The 17,503-nt window shown below is 46.3% G+C and overlaps 1 protein-coding gene across 1 annotated transcript; it reads left to right on the forward strand.

Annotated features, from left to right (window-relative positions):
- The first annotated feature begins 5,063 nt into the window (after positions 1-5,063).
- FITM2 (fat storage inducing transmembrane protein 2) lies at positions 5,064-10,556 on the forward strand. Its single transcript, XM_063172254.1, has 2 exons — positions 5,064-5,236; positions 7,881-10,556. Exons 1-2 carry the CDS (start codon positions 5,064-5,066, stop codon positions 8,530-8,532), a joined length of 825 nt encoding a protein of 274 aa, XP_063028324.1. The 3' UTR covers positions 8,533-10,556.
- The last annotated feature ends 6,947 nt before the right edge of the window (positions 10,557-17,503 follow it).

Genomic DNA, 17,503 nt, shown 5'->3' on the forward strand with positions numbered 1-17,503 from the left:
GGTCCTTTCTTATGCTTCGCCCCATATACCAAAATATTTTGATCTTTGGATGTAACCACCAAATGCTGCAAATTCCCTGCAGCTCAGATCATACCCTTCCTATTCACTTGAGGAGAACTGGGAGGGAAACGTGTGACCTGCAGAGGTTTTCAGGCTGGGTCTAGCTGAGTTCACTCTGTCTAAATTCCCTGTGGTAATTTCCACTGCTTTTTCTAAAATTCCTGGTGTTTCAGGACAGGGAAAGACCTTTCCCATTTATCTGGGCAGCCACACAGGTGATGAGTTACCAACATCTCCCTTCTGTTTCCCAGCTCAGCATCTCCACTGTAAATAACACATCATCCCCTCTCAGGTCAGCCTTGGCTCTGCCTGGACCCATGGCAGGGCTGGGGCTGGTAGGAAGAGCATCCCTTCCCATCAGAGATGGGCACCAAAGATCCAGCCAAGATCCAGGCCAGCTTCAGAGAAAGGCTGCTGTGCCTCACCCTGGGCTGCATTTCAAAGGCACCACTGACACAAGGGAACAAAGCACAATATTATTTTTTGATCTCTTTTCCTAAGCCAGCAGTGAATAGAGAAGGCTGTGGAGCTCAAAGTGATGGAAGTGTCTCAGCAAAGGGCCAAAACTATCTTCACTTCAAGCTTAAGCTCCCATTAGGCAAAGAAAATACAGCCCAAATTATGCTTATGTAGCACCTCTCATGCAAACATCCCAGGACACTCCAGGATCAAACTCAAACACAATCAATCATGGAGATGTGAGCAGTGCTCACCAAGGAAAACAGAGAGCAGGGGAGGCTGGGCAGGAATGAGCACCTGGCTGCCCCAGGGCAGGGCTGGGGGCTGCCAGGGCCCTGGGCGGGCAGGGTTGGGTCAGCAGGTGCTGGCAGGCTGTGGGAATTGCTGGGAGGGAGGAGGATGGGCTGGGAGGACAGAAGATGTCCCAGAACCCAAGGGGTTGTCACCACTGGGGTAACTCATCCCCAGGGAGTGTGTGGACACATGCTGATGGCTCTGCCAGCCTGGGGGCTTGGATGGGCATCCACCAGCTGCTCCTGGTGCCCCTGGAGCACACCTTCCCAAAAATCCCACCTTACCCCAAACGTGGCTCAGAGAAGAACCATTGCTTGAGTTTGGTAAAAAAAAAAATTGTGTAATTTTCTCTCCTTCTCCTCACAGCATCCCTCCTTGGCCACAACACAGAGTGGCGAACCCAGAAATCTCATAAAATAAAATTATTCCTATTTAGCACACTCAAGATGTTTAGTTTGACTGTTTGGAATGAGATTTCAATTCAAATGTCTTGGTCCTATTCCACAGCAAACCTCCCAGCCTTTGCCAATTTATTTTTAAGTGTCAGGACACTCAAGGCGGCTGAACATCCTGCAGAACTGAAGAATTAAACTCCAGTAATTCATACTGTGATGGCTTTGAGGCATAATCAGCTTTTCAGTGACAATCTTGCCACTTTCTAGCCTGTAATATTTTTAAGTGATCAGCAGGAAGAACTTGTGAGCAGGGGTCTCATGACATTGAGGAGTGAGGCTGTGACCCCACTGCAGCATCATTTTAATCTCAGCATTGAGGCAACAGCAGATCACAAATGCAGCACCTGAGAGAAGTGCTACTCTCATGCAAGGTCTGAATTTCTCCACAGCTAAATTTAAGTGTGTAAATTAGGTGAGCAGTTGCCCTGGGCTCCTGGAAAGGGCTGCTGAGGCTGTCTTTCCACTGACTATGTTGAAAGAGGTGTCTGCTTCAAGATGAGGAGCCTCAGTTCTGCAGAAGGTATCCACACTGTAGTCTCACATGAACGAGGCAGACTTCTTTGCACTCAAAATGCTTAGCAGATAATTAACAGAATCACCAAAACAAGACAAATAAAATTTCTAAGCAACTTACTTATTTAAAACAATTAACAACTCCTTAGTGTCATTGTTCCTTCTCTAATTAATAGTTGATATCATGTGAACTCTATGAAATATTTTCCTCCAGTCTGCTGCAGGTCATGAGGATGCTTTTTTCAGCTCTGTTGGATCCTATCTCAAATCTCTGCTCAGGGAGCTGGGATCTCCCCATTACCTGTCCAATTAAGTGTCCTAAGCTCTGGTGACTGGGCATGAAGGGACAAGGCCTTCCAACCACTCTTCAGCTCTGGAAATTGTTCTACAGCTCCTGATGAATCTATCCCTGAGGATTTTAGAGGCAAAATGGGATTTCTCAAAGAGAAGCAATTTGTTGGAGGCCTTGGTTCAAATTAAAAGAAATTATTCCCAATCCAGTTTTTAAAATCAAATAGTCTGAAAAATTTCAGTTTCAACCAGGCAGGGATTTGGTGAGATTAAGGAAGAAGTTAAAAACAGCCAGATCTGCTGTACCTGACAAATTAACTCAGTTTAGTGTAGTTTATACCTGTCACACATTGACCAAATATCCATGAGAGCTTTTTAGGAGCCTTCAGCAATTCCCTTAGAACAAACCTTAGTCCTTGTTTATGAATGAAAGCTTTATCTGCTGTTTTGAAAGACCTAAATTCCCCTTCTCTGATTCTTTACAGAGGTATGGCCGTCGGCTCTTCAGAAGGTCCCGTGGCCTTGGCTTGGTGCTCACGGCAGCAAATACCAGGCCTGAAAGTAGAGATTGTCTCTAAATCTGCAGAACACCTGGACCCAGCAAGCTTTGCTCACTGCACTTGTGAGAATCTGCGATTTACAGAGCTAATCCTCAGACATTTCAAGCTGGGCTGAGGATAGACAACATTTGCAGCCCGTGCCATCAGCTGCATTCATCTGGAGCAGGTGCCAGGCTTACGAAATCCCCCCGCGTGTGGCAGACAGCGCAGCACGCCTCATTAGCTCCCACCTCCAGCACTGCAAACAGTCTGCACAGCACTGACCCAAACCTGGGAAGCACAGGAGGTTTCAAGGAGGTTTCAAGGTTTCAAAGGCACAGGGGATTTAGGCAGACAATGAGGGGCTCTGTGAAACCTGCTCCCAAGCCCTGTTCATCCTCACTCATTTGAGTGAGCGCAGCTGCCTGTCGTTTCTAATTCGGGGTGCTAGACATGGCCGTGGCAGTCCTGCTAAAAACAACAGCTAATAAATTGCCAAATGCCATTTACCCTGGATAACCTCCTTAGCCCAAGCCCTCCATATCTGCTGGGGCTGCTTTGATGTGTTGATCTGCTCTCTCAGCCCAGATGTTGTCATAGATTTGCTGACGGTGATGGCGAAACAGCTTTGAAATACTCTGGCAAGAAATACTTTCCCATCCTGTCTCAGATGGGATCTGCTTCTCCCCCCCCTCCACTCTTACATTTTTCTTACTGAGGCCATTGGGATGAATAAAGGCTCTTTGTTCATTCAGCCATTTCTTTTCTTGCTGATGATTTTTTATATTTTAAAAACTAAGCTGAAGTGACAGCAGCAGCTGTTCAATAGATGAAATAGGTCTCAAATACCACAGTAATGGCCTGTGTTTGGACACCACTTTCAGCCTTAGACAAGGAGAGTGAAATGGCATGAGAGCCTTGACAGCTCCAGAAATACTTTCTCCCTCCCTCTTAAGACTGAGGAAAAATTAAACTAATTCTACTGATTGAGAAAATTCTGAGATTTTCTCATTAATATCATGGTAAGACCCTCTTTTCAGATGTACTGGTAACCTAGTTAAAAGTAGTGCTTGCTCTTTAATAGGGCAAGAGAAAACATCCTCAAGTTGCACCAGGGGAGGTTTGGATTGGAGAGTAGGGAAAATTTTTTCTCCAAAAATGTTACAAGCACTAGCAAAGGTGCCCAAGAAAGCGGAGAGGTCACAATCCCTGGAGGGATTTAAAAGACGTGCAGATGTGGCACTTGGGGACATTGCTTTGTGGATGGGTCTGTGGGGAGCCGTCTGTGTGGATCCGTGTGGATGGGTCTGCATGGATGGATCCAAATGGGCGGATCCATGTGGATGGGTCTGCATGGATGGATCCAAATAGATGGATCCATGTGGATGGATCTGCAGGGATGGATCCATGGGGATGGATCCATGTGGATGGGTCTGCATGAATGGATCCAAATAGATGGATCCATGTGGATGGGTCTGCATGGATGGATCCATGTGGATGGGTCTGCATGGATGATCCATGGGGATGGATCCATGTGGATGGGTCTGCATGGAGGGATCCACATGGCTGGGTTTGCATGTGTGGATCCATGTGGATAGGTCTGTAAGGATGCACCTATGGGAATGGGTCCCTGGGGATTGACCTGTGGGCATGGATCCTTGTAGGTGGCTCCGTGTGAAACTGTGTGGATGGATCCTTGTTAATGGCTCTGTGTGGATGGATCTATGTGGATCTGTGTGGACGGCTCTGTGTGGATGGGTCCATGTAGATCCATGTGGATGGATCCCTGTGGATGGCTCCATGCAGATGGATCCATATGTATCCATGTGGATGATCGATCCTTACAGATCCCGGCGGATGGCTCCCTGAGGATTGAGCTATGCAGATAGATCCCTGTGGACGGGACAGATGAACAGATCCCTGTGAACAGATCCCTGTGAGCCGATCCCTGGGGATGCATCCCTGTGGGCCGATCCCTGCGGGCTGATCCCTGTGGGTTGATCCCTTTGAACAGATCCCAGTGAACAAATCCCTGTGAGCAGATCCCTGTGAGCTCCTCTCTGTGGACCAGTCCCTGCGGGCCGATCCCTGTGAACAAATCCCTGTGAGCCGATCCCTGTGAACTCATCCCTCTGGGCTGATCCCTGTGAACCGATCCCTGCGGGCCGATCCCTGTGAACTCATCCCTCTGGGCTGATCTCTGTGAACAAATCCCTGGGAGCCGATCCCTGTGAACTCATCCGTCTTGGCTGATTCCTGCGAACCGATCCCCGCGGGCCGATCCCTGCGCACGGCCGCTCGCACACGGCTCCCTCACGACTCCGGGAGGCTCCCGCGGGCTGCCAGCAGAGGGCGCTGTGCGGCGGCGCCGTGTGGCGGTGCCGGCGGTGGCCGCGCGGGGGCGCTGCGGGGGCGGGGCCGGGCCGGGCGGTGCGGGCGCTGTGGGGCGGCCATGGAGCGGCTGGAGCGGAGCGGGCGCTGGCTGCGGGCCGCGCTGGCCCGGGGGCCGCTGCGCCGCCGCCTCCCCGCGCTGCTGCTCGCCATCGCCGTGCTCGGCTCCGCGCTCAAGGACAGCGACCTGGTGCCCGACACGCCGCTGCAGAACAAGCGCAACCCGCTCAACGTGTGAGGAGGGGCCCGGGGTCGCGGCCGGTGCGAGCGGGAGGGGCCGGGCAGGGCGGACGGAGCGGGCCGGGGTGCCCGGAGCGGGCCGGGGCCGGGGGTCGGTGCTGGCCGCGAGTGCCGCGCTGGGCCGGGGTTGGTGCTTCGGTGATGAGATTTCCTGTTCCTGACTCAAAGGTTTCAGAATACCGGGAGTTTGTGGCTCAGTCTTTATTGGAAGGGGGGAGAAGGAGTTTTGGTTTTTCTTTTTTTTTTTTTTTTCCTTCTTAATCTCTCAGATAATTCCTCGTATTTGAATAAACTGATTTCACTTTCTCTGGCAGGCATTGGCAGGAGCCGAGGGCAGGGCCTGGAGCTGTGTCAGAGGGCTAGGCTGGGTGTTAGGAAAGGATTCTTCATCAGGATCATAGCTGAACACTGGAACAGGCTCCCCAGGGCAGCGGTAACAGCACCAGGGCTGACAGAGCTCAGCATTCTGACATTTTGACAGCATTTTGACAGCATTTTGACAATGCTCTCCGGCACATGCTGTGACTCTTGCACTCTCCTGTGCAGGGCCAAGGGTTGGGCTCCATGACCCTTGTGGGTCCCTTCCAACTCAGCAGATTCTGTGATTCTGTGATAGTTACCGAGCTGATCTAAAAGCCAGCTGAAGGAAATAGGTCTTTTAGCATCTTTCCTAAAAGTAGAGTGGCTGCCATCCTTTTCTGGCACTTGGGCGATGAGCTAACTGGCTTAGTCATTCTGTGAAATTAGTTTGAGCATTTTGAAGGAAGCAATGAGCTGGGCTGGAGCACGTGTGCTGTCCGTCTACAAGTCTAAAGTAAAACTAAATTTCTGTTTTCCTCTGTCACTTGGGGAGCTTTGGACTTTAATGATTCAAATCTGTCATTTAGTGACATGGGAGAAGAGCTGTTTTCGGTGTGATTGAAAGAGCATTGACAGGAAACAGAGAGAAATTGATCTTACAGTAAAAGCATATTTCAGTTCAGTTCTCCTTTTTAAATAGAGGAAGGTGATCTGTACTGACAGTTTGTGAAGCAAGTATTTTTTTCCTGCAAATTACTTGCCTTCTGGCTTGTCAGCAGTAACCTTGGCAGCCTTTCTTGCTTTTAAATAAAATGGGGGGGTTATTTTCAACTACTGTTTCATGGTAGCAGCTGCAGTTGCCAGACAGGGATCACTTCTGTAAAATTAAAGTCCTGGGCAAGGCCCTGACAGGTTTGTTAGGGTCATAAGGAGGATGCAGAACTCCAGACTGGTTTGGCTTTGCCTTTGATGCTCAGGTGAGGATTAAATGATGACTGTGTGTTGTGTCCATAGCTCAGGCACAGAGCAGAGTTCAGCTGTCTCTGTTTTCAAACTGGGCTCTGGGTAACAAAGGGGCTGCACGATTCCCTCTCCCACCAGCTGAGAGGAAGCAAGCACCTTGGAAAGTGCTGATGGGAGAAACAAGATCCTGGACTGTGGCCTCCTTAATTCATTAATAAATTCAGTTACACGTGCTCCAGTTTAAGATTTGAAAAGAGAACAAGTTAACACAATACTCTCTTCTGTTAAACAAGGTATCAACACATTGTCAGCTGGGCTTCAAGATTTTATGGGCATCACAGCAAAAGTTTTCAGGGCAGAGAGTGGATCTAGAGATGGAAGGATTTGTGTATGCTAAAAGAAGGCTCTCATTGATTGAAAGGACAATAAAGGAACATTGAGCTGCCTCATTTATTTAGAAGGACATGAGAGAGAAAAAGCTTCACAGGCTGATGAGGGGAAAGAGCCAGCTCTTCTGGCTGTCTTAAGAGGCTGAGGTTGTGAAAGGCTTTGTAAGCAAGGATAATTGAGATGGTGGAAGAGTCAGAGAAGGGGTTACTGTGGTCAGGGTGGCAAGCTAAAAATACATTCTTTGCAGCTGCATTTTGAGTAGGGCAGAGTTGAGCTGCTTTGTAGGGTCAAAGTGATTGCAAAACTGACCTGCAGGTCTGCTGCAATGAATGAGGGCTCTGGGCCCAAGGCAACACTGCCTTGGGAACAAGTACCTGCCTGAGGAAGTATTCAGGTTTTGGGCTTGAGGGGAGTACTGGGGATAGGGTTAAGATTGTGGCTAAGCTGTATTTTGGGAGGAGGGCACAAGTGTGACATTCACATTCTCTGAAAAAAATCCCTTCACCCAGGACTTTTCTCATGGGAAGCTGAGAAGAAGCAGAGAAAAGGAAAACAATTCTTAACTCATTTGGTTCTCCTCTGTTTTGCTCATGTGGACTGTATTTGGAGATTATTTCATTGGATTCTGGTGTGAGTTTTGACTCATTGGCTAATCAGGGCCAAGCTGTGTCAAGACTCTGGAAAGAGTCACAAGTTTTCATTATTATCTTTTTAGCATTGAGTAAGTATAATTTCTGTATTCTTTAGTATAGAATAGTATTCTTCAATATATGATAGTATTATAAAGTAATAAATTATAAAGGAGTAAATTAGCCTTCTGAGAACATGGGGTCAGATGCATCATTCCTGCCTTTATTGGGACACTCCTTGCAAATACAACAGGGCCAAGTCTCTTATTTAGACGGTTCTGAACACTGACCTCGAGTACTTACTCCACTGTGGCATTTCACCCATGCTGGTGTCTCCTTTGCCTTTCCTCTGGCAGGTACTTCGTGAAGGTGGCCTGGGCTTGGACTCTGTGGCTGCTGCTGCCCTTCATCACCCTCACCGCGTACGAGCTGGGCCGGAGCAAGCTCCTGTACGGCCGCACGCGGAGCGCGCTGCTGGTGCTGCGGCGCCTGGGGGCCCTGCTGGTGGGCACGGCCGTGTGGTACCTGTGCACTGAGCTCTTCATCCTCATAGAGAACCTCACAGGGGAGTGCTCCCTGCAGGGCCAGCCCAGCCAGCCAGGCCAGCCCCCCCGGCTGTACGCCTCCAAGCGCGAGTGCCAGCGGGACAGCGGCGTCTGGAGCGGCTTCGACATCTCGGGGCACTGCTTCCTGCTCTCCTACTGTGCCATGATGATCCTGGAGGAGCTGGCTGTGCTGGAGGCGCTGGCCATAGAGCACAGCTCCAAGCTGAGGGTGGTGATCAACGTGCTGCTGGTTTCCCTGTGTTCCCTCACCATGATCTGGGTGTTCATGTTCCTCTGTACTGCCCTGTATTTCCATGACTTCAGCCAAAAGCTTCTCGGTGTGCTGATAGGTCTGGCAGCTTGGTATGGGACATACAGGTATTGGTATTTAAAGCCCTTTTCTCCTGGACTACCTCTTCCAAATATACCCTTGAGTTCAAAGAAATACAGCTATAGCAGATAAAATAAGGTTTGAAATGTTTTGGATTTTGCTTTCAGTACTGGAGTAGTTGAATGTAGGAATGGTTACTGTATTTCCACTGTAAGGAACAAGGTGATGGGTTGGAGGAAACCTAATCTGTACTAGCCATTGGCTGGCAGGTGGTAATGAGCTTCTTCCCTGTGAGAAGAAAAAAAATCAGGATTGGAAGAGTCTGCTCTTGTTTAGGAGCTGCCAGCTGGGATTGTCAGCAAAGAAATCAGGAGCTGAATCTATTTCTCTCACTAATAAATGAAGTAGCAGACCCAAGGCTAAAAGAGGCCTTTGATCTTTAGGAGTGTGATTTATCTCAGTTAATTCTCCCTCTTCCTTTTTGAATTATGTCGAGATATTGTGGATGATCCAAACCTCAGGCTTTTTTAAATGTTCCTATTTGTATTGCCTTATGGGAAAGCTCTAATAATCACAGTGCTGCTAAGCATTGCAAAAATACCAATTCTTGTGGAAAACGGTTCTGTTGTGAAACTGGAACATCTCATGTTCTCAAGTGTTAAAAACACTAACTTGCCAGAAATGCCTCATAGCTGCTTCTGCAGCAGAGAGTAAGTCTGAGGTGCAGTGTCTGAAGCAGGCTGATTCTCAATTCGTGCCATGTCCTAAAAGGAAACTCCTGGAAAAACAAGCCTTAACTTTCTCCTTAGGTGAGGTAGATGTAATAATATTTTGTCATTTTATTCTAGACACTAAAAAACCCAAACTCCTTTCTGTTTTGCTAAAAAGTCTAGTATGAGGATTGGGGTTTTAATTTTTTTAAAATCTAATCCACTACACACTTTGCAACAACAAATTCCTTGGGTTTGTTCTTTCTTCTAGAACAACAGTGGAATTCTGGTGTTCTGAACAAGCTAGTTTATCCTGCTATTTCCCAAATAGTCTGCTTGGTAATGAGTGAAATGCATTGTTTATCCTGGGAGCTGCAAAGCAGAGTGTGCTTGAAGCAATATTTATTCTTGCAATACCAATAAGCTATTTAATTCTGATTGCACATAAAGCTGTGGCCACTTTTGATGTGGCTGTAAAGCCACTACTGAACAAAACACTGCTAGTAGATAATGAATAGGGGTGAGATGGGTTTGCTCATCTTATCAGTCAGATGTTTAGCATAGTTTTTATCTCCAAAAGCTTTTAATTATTTCTTAGAGGCTCATTCATGGTGCAGTTGCATGAAGTGTGTTTGACAGTGATGACAGGACAGCCAGGAAGGGCTGTGGGCCACCTCCACTGACCCCACAGACTGCAGAGTGACTTTTTCTGCCTACAGGGTGTGATGCTCCATGGTAATCTTGGCACATTTGCCAGCTCAGCCTCTCTCTTCCAGCAAGAGAGTGGAAGCATTTGCAATTCCTCCAGCAGTGTTAGTTCCATGCTGTGGTCTGCCCCTGAGGAGAGCTAAATTCACTGGAATTCCCACTGAATTTGGTGGCAGGTGGGAGTTGTGTGTCCTTAGAAAGAGCAATTCACCTCTCAGAAAGAAGCTGTCCACAGGGTTATGTCTTTTCTGTCAAACTCCTCTTGGTTTTGTATTAAATTGCCTTTTAAGCTGACTCTTTGAAAATTGCACTGATTAACTCATATTGGGTTTAACTAAATTTGTTTAAACAATGCAAATATATTTGCACACACTCTTTTGATGTAATTTAAGCCTACTCCCAATAGAGCTAAGCTAGACTGCAAGCCACATTCACCATGAAAAAGGATTATATTATATACCCAGAAGGTTTTATGATTAATTTCATTAAGTTCCTATTTTAGGTTATCTTTATGTAACTTTGCTGTATAGACAAGCCCTTGGAACAGGAAATGCTGTTTACTTAAACCAACTGACTTGCTGAAATTATGTTCATTTTCACAAATGTTTTGTGCAATCACTGTGGATATTTCTGTCCACTTTAACCAGTGTCATGCAGATTATTTTTTTAATGGAAATAATGTAGGATATGGTTATTCTCTTATTTAAAACAATGAAAGAAAAACATTTGAAAACTTTATCAGTGTTTGTGTCTGAAAATCTGTTCCTGCTATGTGTAAAGATGCCGTTGTTACTCTCCACATCCCTGGATCACCCAGCCCCCAGAGTTTGTGGGACTACTGAGACATCTGATCAAACTGGCACTGAAAATTCTGCACTTAACAGAGGATGGGTTCTCAGGAGTGCAGCGTTTTAAAAAGAAACAAAAACACACAAAAGCCATGCTGCCTAAAGCAAGTTTCCCAATGTGTGCCTGTTACACCAAGCAGTTCATTTTGTAAGCATGGTTTGTTGTAGCAGAGGGAAAGCCTAATCCATTGAAGTGTATGGGGATACTCCCATGGGCTGGAATACTCCTCCTGAGTTTGGAAATGCTGGGTCTTTCTCAGTACCCAGACACCATGGCCAGCTCTTGGCTCAGAAGGTTCCCTTGTGCTCCAGACCTTATTTGTGCTTTTTGACTCTACTCCAAACTAGGAATCTGCTTCCTTGTGCTTCATCTGGAAACTTAAAGTTGCAAATTTCTTGTTCACATCTTTGCCGTCACATTTATCTGAGTTTCATTTCTCTCCCAAATTTTATCATTAAAATAAAAATTGCAGCCTCTCCACAACAGATCTGCAGCCAAAGAGAAACAGTGCTGGGAGCAGCTGGTATCCTGTGCCAAAGGCACAAATCAGCTGTCAACAGGTATTACTGGTTTGTTTCAAGTGTTGGGGTGGATTTTTTTTTTTTTTTTTTTTTTGCTTTTTCTGCATTAAAGTATTCCTGTTGTTCTCACAGAGCTGTGTTTCTGTCTGCAGAATTACGCAGGGAATTTTTGTCTCCAACATCTTACTAACATATTTCAACATCTGTCTGTTAATCTTTCATTGCCTGTGTTTGGGCTGTTTTGTGGGCCCTGTTTCACAGTTGTTTCACAGGAGCATCATTGTCCTGACTCTGTGGTCAAGGCAGCTCTTGGTGCCTTAAACATTTTCCTCTGCTGGGAACAGGTAGAGCACAGTGGGAAGAGAAACTGCCTTAGGATTCATTTCACTCTTCACTTACTTGGGACTCTTTCAGATGTTGGTGTCACTGCAGGTGAGCTCAGGCAAACAGGAAAGTTGAGGTCTTTCATAAGAGCCATGTGAGCAGCTCAGACTTTAAACAAGCCTGAACCCAGGGTTTGATTCTTCCTCCAAGTTTGTTAAAGCAAATGTCATCCATGAATGCTTCACTGGTGCTAAATGGTATTCCTGCTTTCCCAATTTATTTGTGTGTGCTGAAACTTGGGTTGTGGGTGGCTGCAAAAAAAAAAAAAAAAAAAAAAAAAATCCTGTTTTCTGTTTTGGTGTGTGGCATTCGGTGTGTGGCAATCGGTGACAAAGTGAGAAACACCCAGTTATGCCCTGGAGTGCACTTTAATGGAAGAAACTGCTGTGATATGTTAAATATTTTGGGAAATCAGTCTTTAGTTGTGAACACAAGTCAATGGTCACTTCATGAAATAGTAACTGATTTTTCCACTGTAGCTTAGTGTTCCTCAGACCAGGACACTCAAAGTAGCTCCCTGCAGCTCTCTGCAATCGGCCTTCTCCAGCTCTTTGATCACCTCGTGTTATCTCCTTTTGCTCAGAAACCTGCTTCCTGGGATTATTTCTTTTCATAACTTCATCTCTCCTCCTGGAGCACAGATTAGTAATAAATGCTCTCCACCTCTGCTGGATGTGTGCTCTCTCAGTATTTTGCCTTCCCTCCTTTGAGGCATTTTGCAAAGCTTAAGATGAAAGTAATTAATAGACACAAAAAGGCTGTTGTGACTCTGAACTGATGTTTAACTGTTGTTAAACTGCTCTGTCACTGTGCTGGTGGAAAACCTGGAGAAAAGCACATGGTTTATTCATTTAAGAACTGCGCCTGATGTGCTCAAGCTCAGGGGAGGAAAAAGGTGATGTGATGAGCAGACCTCAATGCATTAGGAGAGTTACCTTTGTCCTTCTCTTGGACTGAGTGCTCACTTCACTGCAGGGTGCTTTCATCCAGGTGCTTAGCAGGAAATCATTAATTTGGATGTGGGAAGAGGCCCTTAGTGCCTAAATAAAGTACAGAATGAGAGCATAAAGTTTAAAAGCTGAAAAAGCAGACATGGAAATGGTTATCAAGATTGAATGCAGTCCATGAAATCTAAGGCAATTATATAATTGTATTATTTAGTCTGAAAGCTTATTTATTTTTAAACTACCCCCTGTCCATCACAAAATGAAAGATAATGCCATGTGCTTGTAACAAGCCAAATTACTCCTCTGTAAAGCATTGGGACTAAAACAAAATTAACAGTAGGGGAAGGTTGGATATCAGGAGGGTTGGATATCATGGGAAAGCAGCACTTGGAAAAATGCCCTTTCCCTGTTGTGCTCTTCCTGACAATGTGTGCAGTGACAGGAGATCTGTGGCAGAGCTGAGGATCTCCCTGGAGGTGAAGGCTGAAGAAATGTTCAACGAGAATAAATGCAAAAACTTACTTTTTCCTCACCTCTCTGAAGCCTTTTCCCATCCAGTTCAGGTTAGTTTTGTGCATTCCCTCAGTCCTGCTTGATACCAGAGCAGGAACTGGGCACATCCTCAGTGTAAATGTCAGCTTCTGAAATCCTTTCCCTGGATCCTGCCCTGCCTGCAGAGCCCTCCCTTCTCATGGGTTCTGTGCTGGGAGGTCACTCGTGGTGTGACATGTTGGTGACAGCCTGAATGCTGTCACTCACCACCGAGGAGAATTCAGCTGAACAGGCTGAGCTCAGAACAGCCGACTCTGGTGGGGAAAGCCATGCAAAAAGGGTGGAAAACAAGGATGCTGCTCAGCCCACAGAGCCTGTTGGCCTTGTCCAAATGTGTGAATTGTTGTTCCCACACCCAGCAGGGTTGTGCTGTTGGGGTGGCACCCTGGGCCTGCCCGCTGCAGGTTTTGCAGGTGATGGCAGCAGGCATGGACCTGGTGTGGGCCACAGCTCTGGTGCTTCAGCTTTGTCATAGCCTGACCTGATTCCATTTTTAGAAGAATGGGAGTGATAGAGGTTTGAAGTTTTTAAGAATATATGTATTTTTTATCTTGATTGTCACAGTTTGGAAGTAAGGAGAAAAAAAAAGTTTTTTGGTTTATTTTGTTTGCTGGGGATTTTTCTTTGTTGTTTTCAGAGATTTTGTTTGGGTTTTTTTTTTTCTTGTGACCAAGGGGAGAAAAACCTATTGCTGTTGTGTGGTGCTTGGATCCCAGGGGACAGAATGGAAAGAAATTGCTTCTGGTAAGCAAAAATAGAAGAGTGTTCAGGAGGCTGGTGGTGGAGTGACATGACCTTGTGATGTAAAGAGCGTGTGCAAAACTGCACTTAACTATGCAGGATACTTGGTTCTGTGTCAAGAACTGCCTGCAGCATTACACAGCACCCTCAAACCTGGTTACACTGTTCTGACTGCAAAGTAGCTTTATTTGGATAACTCTATTGGAGCTAAAAAGGATTTAGGTCGCAGGAGAGATGAGGTGCTGGTAGGAAAGGGCTGAGAAGGGAGGCAATGCAAGCGCGGGGGATGGATGGTGTTATTTTTAAAGGAATGTTTTAGAAATCATTGATCTGTGCTGTTTGTTAAGAGGTTTTTAGCAAGATTCCATCTCCTTCCTTTCTCAGCAGTTCTTCCTCAGACAGGGGGAAGGGGAGGTGATGCAGAACCTGAGAGCCCAGGGACTCCTGACAGCAGGAATGTCCCTGGGGGATGGTCACACGTGGCCTGCTGTCTGTGACAGGAGAGTGACACCAGAGAGCCCAGGGGACAGCAAAGGGGCAGGACAGCAGAGAGGGGTGAGGGAAAAAGGACCTGAAAGTAGATCATTGTGCAGAGGGAACAAAAAGGAAGAAAAAATCCTGTGAGCTCCTGACAAGTGGGTGGAGGTTGACATTTTCTTTATTGAAGCTCTCTCCAGCGCCAAAGTGACATGGAAATGGAAATGATCTCCTCTCTGCAGGTAGAGCCTGGCCAGCAGCACACAGGTACTGCTGCAGTGATGGACAGAGCAATTCTTCATCCTCATTATTTATGGCAGAGCTGCCATTCCTTCTTCCACTGAGAGCTGCTCAGTGCAGGCTGTTTTCTCTCTGTTTAATCCTCCAGAGAAAAGCCAGTTAAAAGGAGAATGAAGGAAAATGACAGTGAAATGTCCTTTGGGCACATTTGGGGATCAGCACCAGGGGAAAACCAGGAAATGTATTTATCATGAATGTGCTTTATCAGAGAATCCAAGTTGCTGTGTGTTTTTATTACTGCTTGTAGCTTTAGATTCAGTAGAAATGGCTGGGTCTGAAACATCTGCAGTTTGGCCACTGAGGCCATGCTTTGGGAAATCTTTCAGGCATACAAAATCTGTTCCTGTTCACTGCATACAGAGATGTTTTCAACTTTAATTCACACCTGTGGGGGTTGAACTTTTCCCTGGGCACTGCTGCTGAACGCGGGACTTTATGCCACTATGGCAGAAGGAGCTTTTCTACAGACTTGTGTAGCCAGAGCAGCTTTGCTGTGAGTAGGAATTGCCCTTTTATCCTCAGCTATGCCACAGGTTTGGGGTTACAATAGTTAGCTCTTAGGTTGTACATTTCTCCTGTTTCTTTGGGTTTTTAGTTTTTAGTCTCATATCATCATATTTTATATTATCCTAGCCATCTCAAAGTACTGTATTCATACTATCCCACATTATTTCAATCCCACATACCTTTCAGTAGCCTGAGGGATTTAGTTGCTGTCACTGCCTGCATTGTGGATCCAGTCTGGGTGGTTTTGGCTTTGATCCTAATGATGGCAGTGAACACCACCAAACACAACTTGATGTTAATTATTTTCACAAGCTTTAATGTTTTGGTGGTATGTGGGGAAATCCTTCATTTACTTTCACAGCAGAAAGGAAGGAAGGGGCAGCTCCTACACCATCCCTCTTCCCTCTGTAGCCTGGATTCTGAAATTGCAGTTGAGGGGTAAGGATGGTTTTTTTCCCTTCAAAAACAGAGGAGCACTTGGCAAATAATTTCTGACAGGGCCACCAAATGGTCACTAGACATTCTTAGGCAGCTCTTGATTTATTTGGCAAGTTGTGAGAGGCTCTGTGGTGTGTTCCCTGTCCTCTGGCCAGCTTGGTGTTGAAATCCTTTATTCTGCATGGAGAGGTCCCCTCCATCCCTTGCCAAGCAAAGGAGAGCAATGCCAGCCAGCAGTAAGGCTGACATGTACATTTTCAATTTTCATAATCGAGTCTTTTGAGCAAATCCTGGAGGAGTAAAAAGATTTCAGAAGCTGCAGCTCTGCAAATGTGACCACTGGGAGCCTGTTAAACAGGAGGCTTGGGAGGCAGGAGGGAAAGGCTCTGTGTCATCAAGCTGCATCTCAGGGCTGCTTGGACTTGACAGAAAGCTCCTGATTTTCGTTCCTCTGATAATTACAAGTTCCACACCTCAGCACAGACACAGATTTTAAAGCACTGAGGTGCCTCAAAGCACATTTGTCTCTAAAACACAGGGATTTTGGAGGATAAAAATTTCCTTGGGTAAATGAGTACATCCAGAGTGAAGGAGGACCCTGGCTGGGGTTGGGTCAGGCACACAGGAGTATTGGGAGCAGGATGCAGCAGGAGCCATTCCCTCCTGTCTAAAATATAAAATAGCACCTCTGAGGTGCCTCACCTTCCAGCCTTTCCCCTTGGGCACTGCTGTTGTCCCACACCTTGCTGAGAGCAAAGCAGAGAGTCCTGGAGTGAGAAACCAGATTTTTGCCATCATTTCCATGTTTCTGTGTGCGGAACATGCCCTGAGCAGCAAACAGGCCAGTGCCTGGCTCATGGCCAGGGCGTGCAGTGGGCTCCCCTTCGCAGTGGAACTGGAGCAGAAAGGTCTGATCAGGCTGAGATCAGTCAGAGCAAGAGCAAATTTCTATGATGACAGCCTGTAATCACCCCAGGGCTGCCTATGGACACGGCTAAGGGGATTGATCGGGGCTCTGACATTCATTCAGGGATCTCACACATCAATCCAGCCTCTGCCTGCCACAGAAATTGTCTTTTATCACTCTCACCAATTGCTTTTCCCTGGAGCAAAGTCCTGGTACTTTTTCATTACCAGGACACGAAAACAAGGCTTAGTGACAGGGAGTGGCACCAATTTTTTTTTTTTATATTTTATTTTTATTTGGTCCAGAACAAAGGCTTATTATTGACTATTTCTAGCTGAGAACCTGTACAAAATCCACCACTACAGCATCAGTGTCTTCCCACAGTGCAACACTGGTGACAGCTCCTGTCCTGTTCCAGCTGCTGGGCTTCCTCCTAACAGCTGCATTTTAACAGTGTGCTCCTAACAAAACACACACCCATTTTCTCCAGTGTTCAGAGGTCTGATTTGCTCCATGACTTTACAGTTCTGTGGTTTAAAATACATAAATAAATAAAATTAAGGAGCAAAGTAACCAGCAGCAGTCTTGCAAAGCAGCTTCCTTCTGCCTCATTCTTGGGCTGAAACCCTAGCAATGGAGGAAGTTTTTGTTCTTCTTCCCTCTGGGTTTCCTGGCCTTGTAATCCATTAATATTCCTTTCCAGGCCTGGAGTGTGCATTTCATCAGCTTTTGGAGATCACTAGGGAATGTGCCTGTAGGACTATAAAAAAAGGGAAAAGGGTGAAATCCTGGTAAGGGTTTTATGTTGGTGTGCCTTTATAAATATTTATCACCAGCTAATTGACCAAAGAGAGGATGACCCCTAGGTCATCTTCTTACACCTTTCAGATTCAGCAAAAGGGAGGAGCTCAGGGCAGCCTCCTGCCTCCCTCTTCAACAAGAAGGAAAATAACTATTTCTTCTGAAGTCACTGACTCCACAAAGCAAATACTGAATGTATTTGGGAGAACGTGTGTCTGCAAGGTTTCACTCAGCAGCCTCAGCTGCAGGAACCAGGAGGAT

This window comes from Melospiza melodia, chromosome 19 (assembly GCF_035770615.1).
Source record: "Melospiza melodia melodia isolate bMelMel2 chromosome 19, bMelMel2.pri, whole genome shotgun sequence".
Taxonomy (NCBI): domain Eukaryota; kingdom Metazoa; phylum Chordata; class Aves; order Passeriformes; family Passerellidae; genus Melospiza; species Melospiza melodia.

What these genes read in the sequence shown, in the direction of transcription:
- FITM2 (XM_063172254.1), top strand. Translation starts at nt 5,064, where the DNA reads ATGGAGCGGCTGGAGCGGAGCGGGCGCTGGCTGCGGGCCGCGCTGGCC. An exon ending in AAGCGCAACCCGCTCAACGT is followed by an intron (nt 5,237 to 7,880) that starts GTGAGGAGGGGC and finishes TTCCTCTGGCAG; the next exon opens with GTACTTCGTGAAGGTGGCCT.